Genomic DNA, 15290 nt, shown 5'->3' on the forward strand with positions numbered 1-15290 from the left:
GTATGGTTGTTAGTTCGAAAATACGAATCTAAAACTCATTAAATTTTTTGAAATATTTAGAAATTGCATCGCGGCAATAATTAAAATAGATATTTTTAAAGTACCTAAACTAAAATCAATAAAAGTTGAAAAAAAAAAATTACCGTCCCTTCACCCACTCTCGCCCCCACATGGCTTGTAGGTCTTAAAAATTGTCCCTCCATCCCTTCCCCCACCTCCCACATGGCTTGCACACACATTTTAATCTGGAGATTGAGATAATCTCTCCATTTGACCTGAGGTTTGACCTGAGGCTGGCCCATGATATAAGATGTATATGTCAATTATTGCTTAATTATAACTTTCTTTGTTTCTTTAGCCAATAATTTCATTTAGACTTTGATACCCCTTGTTAGCCAAACAAGATCAATAGGAAGGAGGTGAGGTTGTAAATTAGTTTTGTTTAATTCTAACGTCACTAACAAATACATTCTTATTTTTGTTTAAATCGATTTTATCTATTTGTCAAACATCATCAAATAATTATAGATATCTTATTTAAAATAATAAATTATTTCAAATAATAAATTTAAAATTCAAATATAAAAATATTTTAAATAATATTTCCTTAAAAGAAAGGAACAATAGGTACAATAACCTCTGTTTGAATTGTTATTTGAATTTATAATTATTCATTACAGGTAAATATGCAATATGGGCAAATGAACATAAATAATTTCGATCATTGCAAGCACATATAATGAAATAACTTATATAAAATTAAAAGTAATTAAATTTTATTTTATGCCAAAATCACTTATTTTAACGAAACATGTCCATAGTCGCCATTGTGTCGATAAAAGATGTTAAAATCAGGGCGAAAACGGGGAAGAAAAAGGTTGGCATGGATGAATGTTGAATCAATCGGTGAATCGAGCGCAGCCATGGATGGCGAGGCAGGAGCGTCTGTAAGGATTGGCTCTCTTGCGCTTGGTGCAGTCGTAGTAAGACATGCCCCTGCCGCCGCAAGGGATGATGTTCTTCTTCAGCGCCGCGTAGCTCAGATACTTCCCCTTCTGAAGCAAATCACGACCCAGCAGGTTTCGTGGGCTCAATTCTCCGAACAAGTCGCCGCCGGGGGAGAAAACGACTTCGTTGCTGTGGCTTGCGGATTGCGGCACCACCGCCGCGGCGAGGAGGAGGAGAACCAGGCAGAGCTTCACCCCCATGTTTTTGCACGAAAGGTGTTTGTGAAAATGGCTGAGAGAAAATTTAATTTGTTTTTTAACTTTTGATCTCCGGCTCAGCCCGTTTTCCCCCTCGGAGATGAAGATGGATGAGTTTATAAAAAGAGGGAGCGGAGGATTCGTTGGATCTTGTGAGAAAAAGGAGGCCGCCAAGTTTCTGGTTCGCCGCATGCCCCTCAACTGCCATTTGCCTTTGATGGAAGCACCATTCTGATTCTTAATTGGTAAATTAGTTACAGAATTGCTTTCACCATTAATTTGGGGAATATCTTTAACTAAATATAGGGCGCTTGCAAAAGTAGCAAAGAAATTAATGAGAATTTATAAAGAAGTAAAAGTCTAATATATCTTTAATGCACTCGGCTAAAATATAGAGCGACATACTAATGATATAAATTATACTTCTATTTACTGTGTCAGTTTCTCTTATTAAATTGGGTTGTGTTATATATAAATTTGTTCTCTTGTAACGGGAATGTATGGCTTCTATAACCTTATATAAATATTAATATCTATTGATATGTCTGATTTCTTATATTACTGAAGGAATCAATAAAATTGTTATATTCGATAATAAATGCTCATATACTAATTATATCTATAAAAAAAAGATGTATATACTACTTATATACTTTATATCTATGATAACATACCTAATTATCAAAGCGAGCATAGACATATATCTCCAATCAAGAGATTGTGAGTTCAATTCTCTCCGTCACATGCTGTGTACTAAAAAAAAGAAACAATAACATACCTAATTTGATATACTTTGATATATATGAAAATCTTGAATGTTAAAATCAAAATTACTTAAATATTTTATCATATTTACAAAATCCAAAGACTATATTTTGTATGAGAAATATTTGAGGGTACTTTTACAATTGTTTTTTGAATTTGTTTTTTTGAAAAGAATTATATTTTGATGTTTGAACTTTTTAGGTTTTTTTTTGGATGGAGAGTTTTTGACCTTTTTAAAATATATTTCTAAGAAAATAATATTCTCATCCTTTGTTCCATTTTAAACTTTAAAAGTTCATAAGTAAATAAATCAAGTTGAAAATATAGAGATCAAATAAACCTTTTAAAAAGTGCTATAACGAGACGTGATCGTGTGATGGAGTTCACACATAATTGAGAGGGATTAGAGATAATGTTGTTTAGATGCTGGCACAGAAAAAGCGTATCAAAACACTTCAATTATGAGCAAATGTCGTTCAGTGGTATCAATTCTCTTTACAAATGTATGATGCAGGATGTACTGAATACAGTTTCAAATGTTTGAACACGGTCAGCAGCTCCGATCAACTCATGTTTACTATCGAACCGATCCGTTTGTCCATTTGAAACCAAGTTACAGAGGTCAAGGAGATGCAAAAGCTCCAAGCTAGATGCGTTGTATTCTCAAGCCAATTTTCAAGTTCAAACTTATTTGTCATGACACAAGGAGGGCACTAAATTAAATGGTTTCGAGGAACTGACTGAAACTCGGGTACTTCGGCTCCCAGCCTACTTCTGCTCGAGTTTTCGAGTTGTTCAATCTCTTTCCTAAAGGATCCTTGGTTCCTGAAAATACATGTCATTCGTCTACATGAGTAACCACGGTTATCAGAACATCAGAAGATGAGGTGCAGAAACTGAAGCAAAGGAAGGGTAAATAATAAGGCATAAAATAACTAGTCCTTTTCTCTAAGGTATTTATATGAATAACATAAAATAGATATTTATTTTAATACAACATAAAGTTTTAAATAATATAAAAGTAACACAATCCAAATTAAAATTAAACTCTAAATGTAATGTAAAACGGATTCAAAAAAGTTACACTTAGGAGCCATTTGGTTTAAGGTTTTAAAAGATATAATAGATAACCAATGCCAGAGAGTAAGATAGATGAGAATAATATTTCTCAAAATCAATATTTGGTTATGCAATAACAATACTATCAGACTTTAATTAAGGCTATATAAAAACACATATTTTTGTAAGGGTATAATATGGATAAACGTGATGTCTGAGAATAAACCATTCTCATGCCCAGCCCCTCGTACCTAACATTTTATACATAAACATTATTTATCCAATGAAAATCTAATAATATTTTTCTATGCAACCAAAGTTATCACGGATTTCCAGTAATCCTATTCTCATGAATATTAAACTAAACATCCAACCAAACCGGCCTTTATATTGGAAGAAAATAAGACGCTGTGACATTTTTTACAATCGTATTAAATTAATGGAGTGAAATTTCACCTTTTTTTCTTCTTCTGAGACATGTGCTTTGATACCCAATAAAAGGAGGGGGGAAGAAACCGAAAAAGAAAGGCTTACCAGTAAAACCTTCGAACTTTTTACTGAATTTCCCACTCTTCATCACCATGTTCATGATTTCTTGCCTGGGATCATGAGACAGTGCTAATCAAAATTCTGTGCTTTTAAGTCTAAAGTTTTTTCAAGTAACAGGGATGTTTATCTTCATCTAACAGTAGAAGAAGGATTAACCTGGATAAAGGATGATTATCACAACCTAAGAAAATCCGTCCACAAAGATTTTTCTTAAGAATCGCCACCGAGAGGGAAGCAGCATCCTGCTCAATAAATGCACAAGTTCATTAGGAAGGATTGAAACAAAATTAAAATGGCCAAAAGGAATGAGAACCAATGCGGTTAGTGAGATAAATGACTAGTCCAATAATTAATCAGTTACTTGGTCTGGTTTAAATAAGGAATGGACGAACAATCTTAGGTGAATCAAATTGACCAACAATGTATGATACATATTACACACCAAAGTTATGTACAATAAATTGTTCAGATCATATATTGTAAAAGTGGCATGGTGCAAAAATTTCCTATTAGCACATGAATGTTCATTATGGTTAAAGATTCACAAATAATGCAAGCTTCTGTGCCAAAGCGAGCATAGCTTAGCGGTTATTGGCATATACCTCCAACTAAGAGGTTGTGAGTTCGAATCCCTTCCCCAACGTGTTATTACCCAAAATAATAATAATAATAATAATGCAAGCTTCTGTTGAATAGTAGGGAGGAGATAACTCGTTATGGGGCAAGGTACGACACATTTGTAACACTGAAGCTCAAACAATAGTATTGAATTGAATCTAATCGTATATGCAGATGGAACCAAGAGAAGTAGCTAAGTAATAGTTCAAAAGACAATCAAACTTCCGTATGCAACAAATTGAGGGAATGAAAACTCTATATATCATCCTATGTCTATACAGCAGACTAGTTACAAATAAAATGACCATTTCCAGACCTCGTAATGAATAAGATTCAGGATGTGATCGGGACGAATATCAACCGTCCCCTTCTCTAACCAATAAGAATGTGCCCCTCTATCTGCTTTGTAAAGTCCAGCTAATCGAAGTACACAACCACCAAGCTCCGTTACTATCTTTTCTGATTTTAGGAGAACATCAGTCCTAGGGCTCCTCCCCACCGGCACAACTGGACTATCCTGTATTCATGAATAAAAATAAGATCTGAGATACAATAGCTCCCCGTTTTAACAATACAATTTGATGGGAGAAGTTAAAAACTTCTGTAGAACATCATTCCAGTATAAAAGAAAGTCCGCTAGCAGCAAATCTGTGTTGGTTGTAAAGATAAGTGATACCCACCTCATCACATGATCCATTGTCATTGCAATCATATGGTGCAGAACTTGAAGTAAAAAGAAAGGAGCCCTCTCCATTCCAACTTGATGCAGCCAGCCTGATAGATCAAGCAGCCAAAAAGCTTTCAGGATAAACATAAAGTAGATCAACAGAAAGGCTTTTGGGAAGTACAAGCAGAAGTTATGTCTCTGATTCACCATGTTTCAAGCACAGGCATCGGCTACCCGTAGTAAAGCGAAATTAAATAAAAGGATCCCCGAAACAGCATAAATTTCATATTCAGAAAACTTAGAGCTCGCATGGTGAATCAGTTAGAGAAAATTTTCTTTGCGACCTCTTCACGAACACTGAGTCCTTAGTACAGTAGCTAAATGAAAACAACCAGAAAAATGAATAGTCCTACAATAGCCATATATGTAGGCTTAGTGCATTCTGCTTTAACCAACTGAACTGACTCTCATTAAAAGAAAAGCAAACGAGACCAATTCAGCTCAACTGCTATTAACAAACTAAATTAACAGAAGTAATGTGCTATCTTAACGATTAGCTAAGAATACAGTTAGAATTCTCCCTACAAGAAGATAAGAGGAAACATAAAATTTGAAAGACAACAAATTGAATATGAACCGGTATAATAAATATCATTCATGTCATATATTTTCCACGAATTACATAATCACCTGACATCGCCGGGATAGTCCGAGGTTCGCGAGGGAGGAGCGCAGAAAATGACATAAGGAAAACTCCGAGTCGCATCGCCTCCCTTCAAAGACGGCTGAATCCCTATTTGGATCAACTCGTCGTGGTGATCCGCCGTGACGGTCTGCCCATGAACTTCGCATCCCGGATGTTCCTGCTCAACACATACGAGCACAAATTCCTATTAATATAGGTTCGACCATTCTGCTGCGTATTACTTGTACAGTAAGAATGTAACAGAGAATCAAATAAGCTAAAATCCACCAGTTTTCCACTGATTTTATCGGTAATAGTACCTCCCGCCATTTTTGCGCCACCAACCGGCCAAGAACCCCGGGTCCGACTATAAGCAAATCATGCGCTCCGGTCGACCCTGACGAGGAAGTCTCCAATCTCTCCTTGGACGCACCTTCACCGCAAAACTAAGGATCAGACACAATGTTCATAAACGTGGAGTAGAAATACCTGTTCAATTGCAGAGACGGACCAATGGCCGACGATGCAGAAACTTGAAGAGGAGCAGCCATTGTAGGGGCTCCGGCAGTGTAATTGAGGCGTCTGATGTACAAATTAGAGCGTCTGGAACTGAGCTGCTCGAAGGAGTAGCAGCAAGCGAGCATCGATCTGGAGAATCGGGCAAGAATAGTGTAAGGTCCGCCCGAAGAGAAGCAGGTAATGGGTTCCATAGAAATCAGGCTCGCAGCTCGATGTTGAAGATAATTGCAGTGCCCTCCAGCCTGTTACGGTTATTTAGGTATTGAAAAACGTAACGGGTAGTTTTTTTGTTTTTAGATAAAATTAAATTCGTTAATTTTATTTTTTCCTGATAAATGAAATTCGTTAATTAGATAGCATGTCATTTGGACTACATTTGGACAAACTTCTTATGGTTTCTTACCAAAGTCATATGTGAGTACTTGAGACAACCAACGCACATTCATATGTGAATAAATTGCTTTACAAGTTAGGTTATGAGCTCTAGAGTTAGCTTTTTTGTAGCATGTTTGAACACCGCTTCTCCAATAAAATAAATACTACAAATATCTTTGATCCATGTTCCATCTTTATTGATATCTTAAATTTCTTATGAGATCATGTTGATTGCAGTGATAGAATCAAATTCGAAGATTGAGTCGATTTGTAAGCTTGATTCCTTCCACTTGTGTTATGATTTCCACATGAAGGGGAGGACAAGCAACCGATAAACTTTTTATCTTCACTAACAACATCTTTCAGATAATGGCTAAAGATCTCTATATCCGTTATGTTTATTGTTGACCGACAAGCTACGTCAACATTTATTTTGAATCACCCCTAACATGAATGTTTCCATCAACTGCTAGTTTATATTGTACATCATATGTATGGGAGATAAATAAACAATTGTATTTTTATTTGGTTAAAAATATGAAAAAATGTATGTTTGAATTTTGTTTTCGTTTAAAAATACTTCTATCATTTCAAAAGATTCAATACTACTATTTAAACATTTAAACATTTGTTTCAAAAAATAATTTTTGTATAAACATCAATTATTATTTTAAATGAAAAAATTGATGTATTCAAATTTGGAACAACGTAGTTATTAATGGAAGCTTACTCGTAACAACTTGAACTTTAATGATGGTAAAAAAGTAATCGCTAAAAACAAGGACGAACCAATAATTGACCATGTTAAAGGTTAACTTTATTGTAACGTCAGTGACAAGATTCAATTAATTGTTACGTTGTTTCAAAATTTGCCACGTCAACTTTCATTCTAATATCAATAAATGTTTGATCAAAGAGTATTTTTTGAGATATTTATAATAGGTGAAGAGTAGTATTGAAACTTTTGACAAGAGTTGAAACATTCGGTAAAATAAGTAGTATTTTTATTAGAATTTAGCAAAAATATTTTTACATATGGGGTGATTTTGAGAATCATGTAATATAGAAGGGCACTTATGAAAATCTCACCAATCCCAATAGACGAGGTGGGCCAGGCATGTTAGGTCCACTAAAAGGTCCAATAAAAAGCCCAACCCAGCAATAGGCGGGAACTCGTAATTCCTTTTTATTGGCGGGAAAATTATCGTTCCACGTAACAAACGTTCCGGTCCGCACATCTCCGTTGATTTCAATCGAACGGTTATAAAAGATCCTTGTTCTAGATTTCTCGTTTTATTTGGGCAGTGGCTTGAGAATTAAGGAGTCGGTTCACTTCTCTTTCACAGAGACTCTTTTTCGAAACCCCACCGGCGTCTGAGAAAAAGCTATGGCGAAACCCTTGAAGCGACAAGCGTCTTCCGATGATGCCACGTCCAATGGCTCGAGCTCGTCGGAGGAAGAGGAACAAACTAACGAGCAGATCAATGAGGAGGAAGACGAGGAGGAGCTCGAAGCGGTGGCTCGCTCGGCAGCCTCCGACGAGGATGAAGCTGTCGACGATTCAGATAACGATTCATCGCCCGTCGAGAATGGCGAGGAAGAGGTAAATTTCGAATTGCGTTCCCCAACGTATGGTCTTCAGTTTTGTTAATTTTACTCGGATCTCGGTAGGGTTTTTATTTTAAAATTTCCTGTTCATTTTCTTGGTTCTTTCATACTAAGGTTAGATTGACTGGGTTTTGATCAATTTTTATTGGTCACTTTGCACAATCAAAATTCGAGCAAAGAGACGACTGGAGACTTGAGCATATGGTGGTGTGGCTTAAGTTTTGTCTCGTGCTTGTATTTCCGAAACTGTAACGTTTTTCTCAACGCCATACGTTTTTGTTACTTTTACCGACAGGATGGAAGTAATGAGGGTAATGATGATAAAGCCGAGATTAGTAGGCGCGAAAAGGCCAGACTAAGAGAAATGCAACAAATGAAGAAGCAGAAGATTCAGGACATGTTGGATGCGCAGAATGCTGCAATTGATGCTGATATGGTTTGTTGAATCATTGGGTATACTCAAATTTGATATATTACTAGTCTGCTGAGATATCAGATAAATAACAGTTAGTTAATGTTATCTAATGGCAGAATAATAAAGGGAAGGGGCGCTTGAAATATCTTCTGCAACAAACTGAGATATTTGCTCATTTTGCAAAAGGCGATCAATCTTCTTCCCAGAAGAAAACAAAGGGAAGGTATGAATTATCAGTTGAGAAGCCTTATTAATGCTGATTTGCTAGTAATAAATAACTAAGGTAGCTAACTGATAGATATTATTATTATTATAATTATTATCTTGTAAAAAGGAAATTACATATATTTTTTTTTGGCGACTATTGCTGATACATGCACCTCATCTTGAAATTCTGCAACTGTTTTTTAACCAAGGGAACTTCAATTTTGCTATAAATATCACTGTTATTTAGCATGTTTACAGATTTGATCATTTGCTCTTCTGAATCTTAGGGATCTATGGGCATTAATGTTGTATTGGAATATGTGCTATTTGGGCATGAAGGTGACAGTGTTTCCTTCTGTTTTGTGCATAAGCACGTTTTGCATTGTCAAATTGATTATAAAGTACTTGGAAATGAATAAGCACTTAAGTTTGTTATATTTGTAGGCTTTCTGTCTAAACTAATAGGTGACATTTCATTTTATTGACAATTAATGAGATAATTTTCAGCATGTTAAGTTATAGCTATTTCTTTGCTAATAATTCAGGGGTCGCCATGCATCTAAACTAACTGAAGAAGAAGAAGATGAAGAATACCTTAAAGAGGAAGAAGATGGTCTATCTGGGACGGGGAACACTCGTCTTGTTTCACAACCATCCTGTTAGTTTTCCCTATTTAGTTTTTAGTTTTTTTGTTTTTTTGTTTTGGTTTTTATTTATTCCTTGCATCTAACATTTGCTTCAAAGTTTTGCACATTCTTTTTTTAATTATTGGGGTTAATGTTTTATTGCAGGTATCCAGGGGAAAATGAGGGATTATCAACTAGCTGGATTAAATTGGCTTATTCGACTGTATGAGAATGGCATAAATGGAATCCTTGCAGATGAGATGGTAATTATAATAAATCTGCAAGTATATATATTTATTGTTGACGTTTAAGATCTCTTACAAGTTACGAGAAGTATAGTTCATAGTCAGTTTGCTAATATAAATGGCGCTTTTCCATTAGGGGCTCGGCAAGACGTTACAAACCATTTCCTTGTTGGGATATCTCCATGAGTATAGAGGCATAATGGGCCCCCATATGGTAGTTGCACCAAAATCTACTCTGGGAAACTGGATGAATGAAATTCGCCGTTTTTGCCCTGTCTTGCGTGCTGTGAAGTTTCTTGGAAATCCAGACGAAAGGGTATTCTTTTCCCATTCCTCTAAATATGTCAATTTTAGCGTCATTGGATGTGCAGAAGGTTAATTAATTTTTTAATATTGCACTTTTTGCAGAGGGATATACGAGAAAATTTATTGGTTGCAGGGAAGTTTGATGTATGTGTTACCAGTTTCGAAATGGCCATCAAGGAGAAGTCTTGCTTGCGTCGTTTTAGTTGGCGCTACATTATTATTGATGAAGCTCATCGAATTAAGAATGAGAATTCCCTCCTTTCAAAAACAATGAGGCTTTACAATACCAACTATCGTCTTCTAATCACTGGTACACCGCTTCAGGTATATATGAGTTTTACCACTGTGGAACTGTGCTGCCTGTTTTGTGTATAATCTGTATAATTTTATATTCTAAGGTCATATGTTGTGTATTACCTTGTTATATATCTAAGTCATTTCAGTTGGGTTTTTATAATAACTGCTGCATGGATTTTTTCTTTGGAAGATAGGTTTCATGGTTCCGATTTGTTTTTTGAGTTTCTTTTATTGAGCTCTATTTATGTGCAGTAACAATAAAGTTATTTATTATCTCTTTCAGAACAATCTTCATGAACTATGGTCTCTCCTCAATTTCCTTTTGCCTGAAATATTCAGTTCAGCTGAGACTTTTGATGAATGGTTTCAAATTTCTGGGGACAATGATCAGCAGGAGGTTGTTCAGCAACTTCACAAGGTACACCTAAATATTTTTTGTCCATGCATCCATAGTATAATATTTTAATGTCTTCTATCTCATATTATTTTTCCTCTCCTATCTGCACCCTTTAGGTCCTTCGGCCCTTTCTTCTCCGAAGGTTGAAATCAGATGTTGAGAAAGGCCTACCTCCTAAAAAAGAAACAATACTCAAAGTAGGCATGTCACAGATGCAAAAACAATACTATCGTGCTTTGTTGCAGAAGGATCTTGAAGTTGTTAATGCTGGTGGGGAACGTAAACGGCTTCTTAATATTGCAATGCAGCTCCGGAAATGCTGTAATCACCCGTATTTGTTTCAAGGTGCCGAACCTGGGCCTCCTTACACCACTGGGGACCATCTTATTACAAGTGCTGGTAAGGTTTGTGTAAGGGCATGCTAATGATTGCGTTTTAGCCATCCGTTAATACTGAGAAAATTTCATTCATAGGTAAAATGGTTCTTTTGGATAAGTTGCTTCCAAAGCTGAAAGAGCGTGATTCTAGAGTCCTAATATTTTCACAGGTAATTTTTTTTTTGTAAGCATTTGATTGTCACGAGTACATATATTTTCCATGAACAGAGTTGCTTTATCATGGTGGATTTACTGTTTATTTTATTTTTTTATTTTGGCTAAGTTTTGCATTCGCTTGAATTTCAGATGACTAGGCTGTTGGACATTCTTGAAGATTATTTAATGTTTCGTGGATACTATTACTGTCGAATTGATGGCAACACTGGTGGTGAAGATCGTGATGCATCCATTGATGCTTTCAACAAGCCAGGAAGTGAGAAATTTGTTTTCTTACTATCAACCCGAGCTGGAGGCCTTGGTATTAATCTTGCTACTGCAGATGTAGTTATTCTTTATGACAGTGACTGGTACATCTCCTTTCCTTGATCAAAGTTATTGCTGCCACTAATGTTGCTCCCTCAATATGCTCTGATGCTCAACGGTTATTTCAGGAACCCTCAAGTTGATCTGCAAGCCCAGGATCGTGCTCACAGGATTGGTCAGAAGAAGGAAGTTCAAGTGTTCCGATTCTGCACTGAGGTAAACAAATCAACTTCTATCATAGAGAGTTTGAACTTACTGTAGAGTTAATTGTAATTTATTCTTTAATGGAGCAGTATACCATTGAGGAAAAGGTGATTGAGAGGGCTTACAAGAAACTTGCCCTTGATGCTTTGGTGATCCAACAAGGACGATTAGCAGAACAGAAAAGTAAGTTGTTATTTTCATGCTTGCGTCTTAGCATGCATCCATGCATCATTGAATGATGAATATATGGTTATTACACGGCCAATATATATATTTTTTAACATGCATCATTAATGTCTAATTTATCCATGTTATTCTAACAGCTGTCAACAAGGATGAGCTACTTCAAATGGTGAGGTTTGGTGCTGAGATGGTTTTTAGTTCCAAAGATAGCACAATCACAGATGAAGACATTGACAGAATCATTGCAAAAGGAGAAGCAGCAACAGCAGAGCTTGATGCAAAGATGAAGAAATTTACAGAAGATGCAATTAAATTTAAAATGGACGAAAGTGTGTAACTTCCTGACACAGATTATTAGCATCTTTCTTTTTGTAATTTTCTGATCTCTTCAACCAAACATTAGTGTAGTTAGTTCTAACTAACGTTACTGTGGTTTTTGCAGCTGCTGAATTGTATGACTTTGATGATGAAAAGGTAAATACGGTTATATAATATTCTTTTAATTCACTTTGACATTTTTTTAAATATTATTCTTATATTTGTTATCCAAGGCTTATGAAAGGAAATATTCTCACTGTTTACTTGTATCTTGATGAAGGATGAGAATAAATTTGACTTCAAGAAAATTGTTAGTGAAAATTGGATTGAACCACCTAAAAGGGAGCGGAAGCGCAAGTAATGACTTGGATGTCCTTTCCTCTTTTTCTACATGAACTTACTTAATTGTACAATTTTTGAAAGCCTGACTTGATTTCTATCTCCTATAAGTTACTCGGAATCAGAATACTTTAAGCAAACAATGCGACAAGGTGGTCCAACAAAGCCGAAAGAGCCTAGGATACCTCGCATGCCTCAGTTGTAAGGCCCTTGAATTGGTTAATTTATCTTGGAGTTCTAGTTTATTTCTTATTAGTATATACTTCTATTTGTTCATTTATGCCGTTTGCATGGCTATATTATACTTCTATTTACAGGCATGATTTCCAGTTTTTTAACACACAAAGGTTGAGTGAACTCTATGAAAAAGAAGTTCGGTATCTCATGGTGAGTGTAAGCTCCTTAAGCGTTCCTGTCTGTTTTCTACATTAAATTCTTTGGTTTATTATTCAGCATTTTCAGTTGCTTGATTTTTACATTTATCATTGGCTTGAATGGCTCAGCAAACACATCAAAAGAATCAGTTGAAAGACACAATAGATGTCGAGGAACCTGAAGGTATGTTACTAATACTCATGTTTCATGCTCATATTTCCTTCAATTTTCCTTCTATCTTGCAGCTAATCTTTGAAATGATGTTTAGAAGTGGGTGATCCATTGACTGCCGAAGAGCTGGAAGAGAAGGAGCGACTTCTAGAGGAAGTAAGTGGATCTAATTTTTAGAGGTTTATCTTATGATCACGCTACTGAACTTGATTTTTTCTTTTAGGGATTTTCTTCATGGAGTCGCAGAGATTTCAATACCTTTATTAGGGCTTGTGAGAAGTATGGGCGTAATGACATAAAAAGTATCGCTTCAGAGATGGAAGGCAAAACAGAGGAAGAAGTTGAGAGATATGCGAAGGTCTTTAAGGAGAGATACAAAGAGTTAAATGGTAAGTGGCCATCTTTGTGATAACGCATCTTTGTTAATGTGATGGAAAATTGTTTGTTCTTGAGGGTTATTTCATTAGGAAATAGGAACCAGAAAATATATTGTACTTTCTTCTGAGCTTTAGCTTTAGATATCTTATCCTTCTGCTTGTAACTTTGCTCCACCAATGCCATCTCTTGCATAAAAATGGATAGAATGGGCTTCATGGTTTCAAACTTTCAAAGCTTTGTTTGTTGTTGCTTCTGAACCATTTTAGTTGTTTTTCTTATAATTTTAACAAGCTGCAGGTGTTTTTCAAATCTGATGGAAATGATACAACTATCACGTTCTTGATAAGTAGAATTTCATGACTTGGCTAGGGAAATGATACAACTATTTTTGAGAAAGTCCAACTATATCAACAAATACTCATGCCTCTTAGTTAATGCTACAGCCAGATTATTTTTACCCAGCCAAATAGATATTTAAATAGCTATATCCATATAAATTGGCCTTTGACCAGCTTGTTTTTTGTTATGGCTTATTGGTAGTCTTAGTTATTTTCATTGTTGATGCGTTGTTAATAAGCTTTCTGAAGGCTGAGTTGGATTTTCGTGTTCGTTTGGTTATTTCTCACGAGATAAAACAATTTTTGTTTTTGTTTTTTGTAGGTTATAGTCTAGTAAGTCTACTATCTGATAAGTTTCTAAGCATCACTTTATATGAAATTTGCAGATTATGATAGAATCATCAAAAACATAGAAAGAGGGGAAGCAAGAATTTCTCGTAAAGATGAAATAATGAAAGCCATTGGCAAGAAACTGGATCGCTACAAAAATCCATGGCTGGAGCTTAAGATCCAGTATGGCCAGAATAAAGGGAAATTGTACAATGAAGAATGCGATCGGTTCATGGTGTGTATTGGCATGTTCTGAGTTTAGATCGTCTGAAATTTATTAGTATGTTCTTCTGGATGTTGAAAATCTTAGTTGGTATCTTCTAAATGATCAACAGATATGCATGGTTCACAAACTTGGTTATGGAAACTGGGATGAATTGAAGGCAGCGTTTCGTACATCACCCTTGTTTCGCTTTGATTGGTTTATCAAGTCTCGAACGACACAAGAACTGGCAAGGAGATGCGATACCTTAATCCGGTTAGTGGAGAAGGAAAACCAAGAATACGATGAAAGGGAGAGACAGGCTCGCAAAGAAAAGAAGCTTGCAAAGGTCAACATTTTGATTCACAATTTCAAAGTGCGATAGTTTGTATTCTACGATTGTCTCTATATAATGTTTGTTGAACTTTTACTCTATTTTGTTTCAGAGTATGACACCATCAAAACGTAGCTTGGCTAGGCAGACTGAGAGCCCAACTAACATAAAGAAGCGGAAACAATTATCAATGGACGATTACGTAAACTCTGTAAGTTTTGTAGTCATCGTTTCAAATCATTGCTCACTTTCACCTTATTGTTATCTAATATTTCCAACTAAACTGATCTATTTGCAGGGAAAGCGGAGGAAGTAACTGTTTTTTTTTTATGTTCTTTTCGACCCGTAAGATCCATTATTGACTTTTTTGTTGAGGGAGAACTCTCTGCCATATCTTAGATCCCCCCCAACTCATATTTTTGGGATTGCCTTCTGGGAGTTCAGTAGATCCGTAGGTTTAACTCGAAACTCATGTATAAAATTATTAGATATAACAAAATCTTGTTCTCCTGACAATATCTTGTATGCCATAGTTGATTTTTAGTTCCAAAATATATTCTGCTTGGCAGATGTGATGCAGTGCATCAAGCTCGATCCATTCAGCCTCCACTCTAATCCGTCTGAAAGCACTATCTTCTCAGATCAGAAGCTGTGTAAGTAATGTCTCTACCTTTATTTTTTTCCCTCTTAAACATTGTTTCCTAGTTAAAGATTT

General features: G+C 35.7%; 3 protein-coding genes across 4 annotated transcripts; 1 reads left to right on the forward strand and 2 right to left on the reverse strand.

Annotated features, from left to right (window-relative positions):
• Nucleotides 1–899: 899 nt before the first annotated feature.
• LOC111009731 (protein RALF-like 19) lies at nt 900–1208 on the reverse strand. Its single transcript, XM_022282924.1, has one exon. The coding sequence runs from the start codon at nt 1206–1208 to the stop codon at nt 900–902; it is 309 nt and encodes a 102-aa protein (XP_022138616.1).
• A 1189-nt stretch (nt 1209–2397) lies between these two features.
• EMB2799 (NAD(P)-binding Rossmann-fold superfamily protein) lies at nt 2398–6321 on the reverse strand. Its single transcript, XM_022282612.2, has 8 exons — nt 6060–6321; nt 5869–5981; nt 5554–5726; nt 4877–4970; nt 4513–4713; nt 3735–3820; nt 3564–3628; nt 2398–2795 (listed from the first exon to the last, which is right to left on the reverse strand). The coding sequence occupies exons 1-8, from the start codon at nt 6256–6258 to the stop codon at nt 2689–2691; spliced, it is 1038 nt and encodes a 345-aa protein (XP_022138304.2). The 5' UTR covers nt 6259–6321; the 3' UTR covers nt 2398–2688.
• Nucleotides 6322–7750: 1429 nt separating this feature from the next.
• Nucleotides 7751–15177, forward strand: LOC111009643 (ISWI chromatin-remodeling complex ATPase CHR11). 2 transcript variants are annotated; one of them, XM_022282785.2, is made up of 25 exons: nt 7751–8045; nt 8346–8486; nt 8582–8688; nt 9218–9330; nt 9464–9561; nt 9680–9859; nt 9952–10173; nt 10430–10564; nt 10660–10942; nt 11017–11090; nt 11227–11447; nt 11532–11619; nt 11697–11790; nt 11931–12119; nt 12233–12264; nt 12389–12465; nt 12559–12648; nt 12765–12834; nt 12951–13005; nt 13091–13149; nt 13217–13382; nt 14096–14274; nt 14375–14590; nt 14688–14786; nt 14874–15177. In XM_022282785.2, exons 1-25 carry the CDS (start codon nt 7830–7832, stop codon nt 14889–14891), a joined length of 3222 nt encoding a protein of 1073 aa, XP_022138477.1. In that variant the 5' UTR covers nt 7751–7829; the 3' UTR covers nt 14892–15177. The 2 variants fall into 2 exon arrangements, with proteins under 2 accessions (XP_022138477.1, XP_022138478.1); XM_022282786.2 differs by having other exon boundaries at nt 13094–13149.
• Nucleotides 15178–15290: the final 113 nt, after the last annotated feature.

Source organism: Momordica charantia, assembly GCF_013281855.1.
Source record: "Momordica charantia cultivar OHB3-1 chromosome 7 unlocalized genomic scaffold, Mcharantia_2.0 BLBB01000007.1, whole genome shotgun sequence".
In the NCBI taxonomy this organism is placed as follows: domain Eukaryota; kingdom Viridiplantae; phylum Streptophyta; class Magnoliopsida; order Cucurbitales; family Cucurbitaceae; genus Momordica; species Momordica charantia.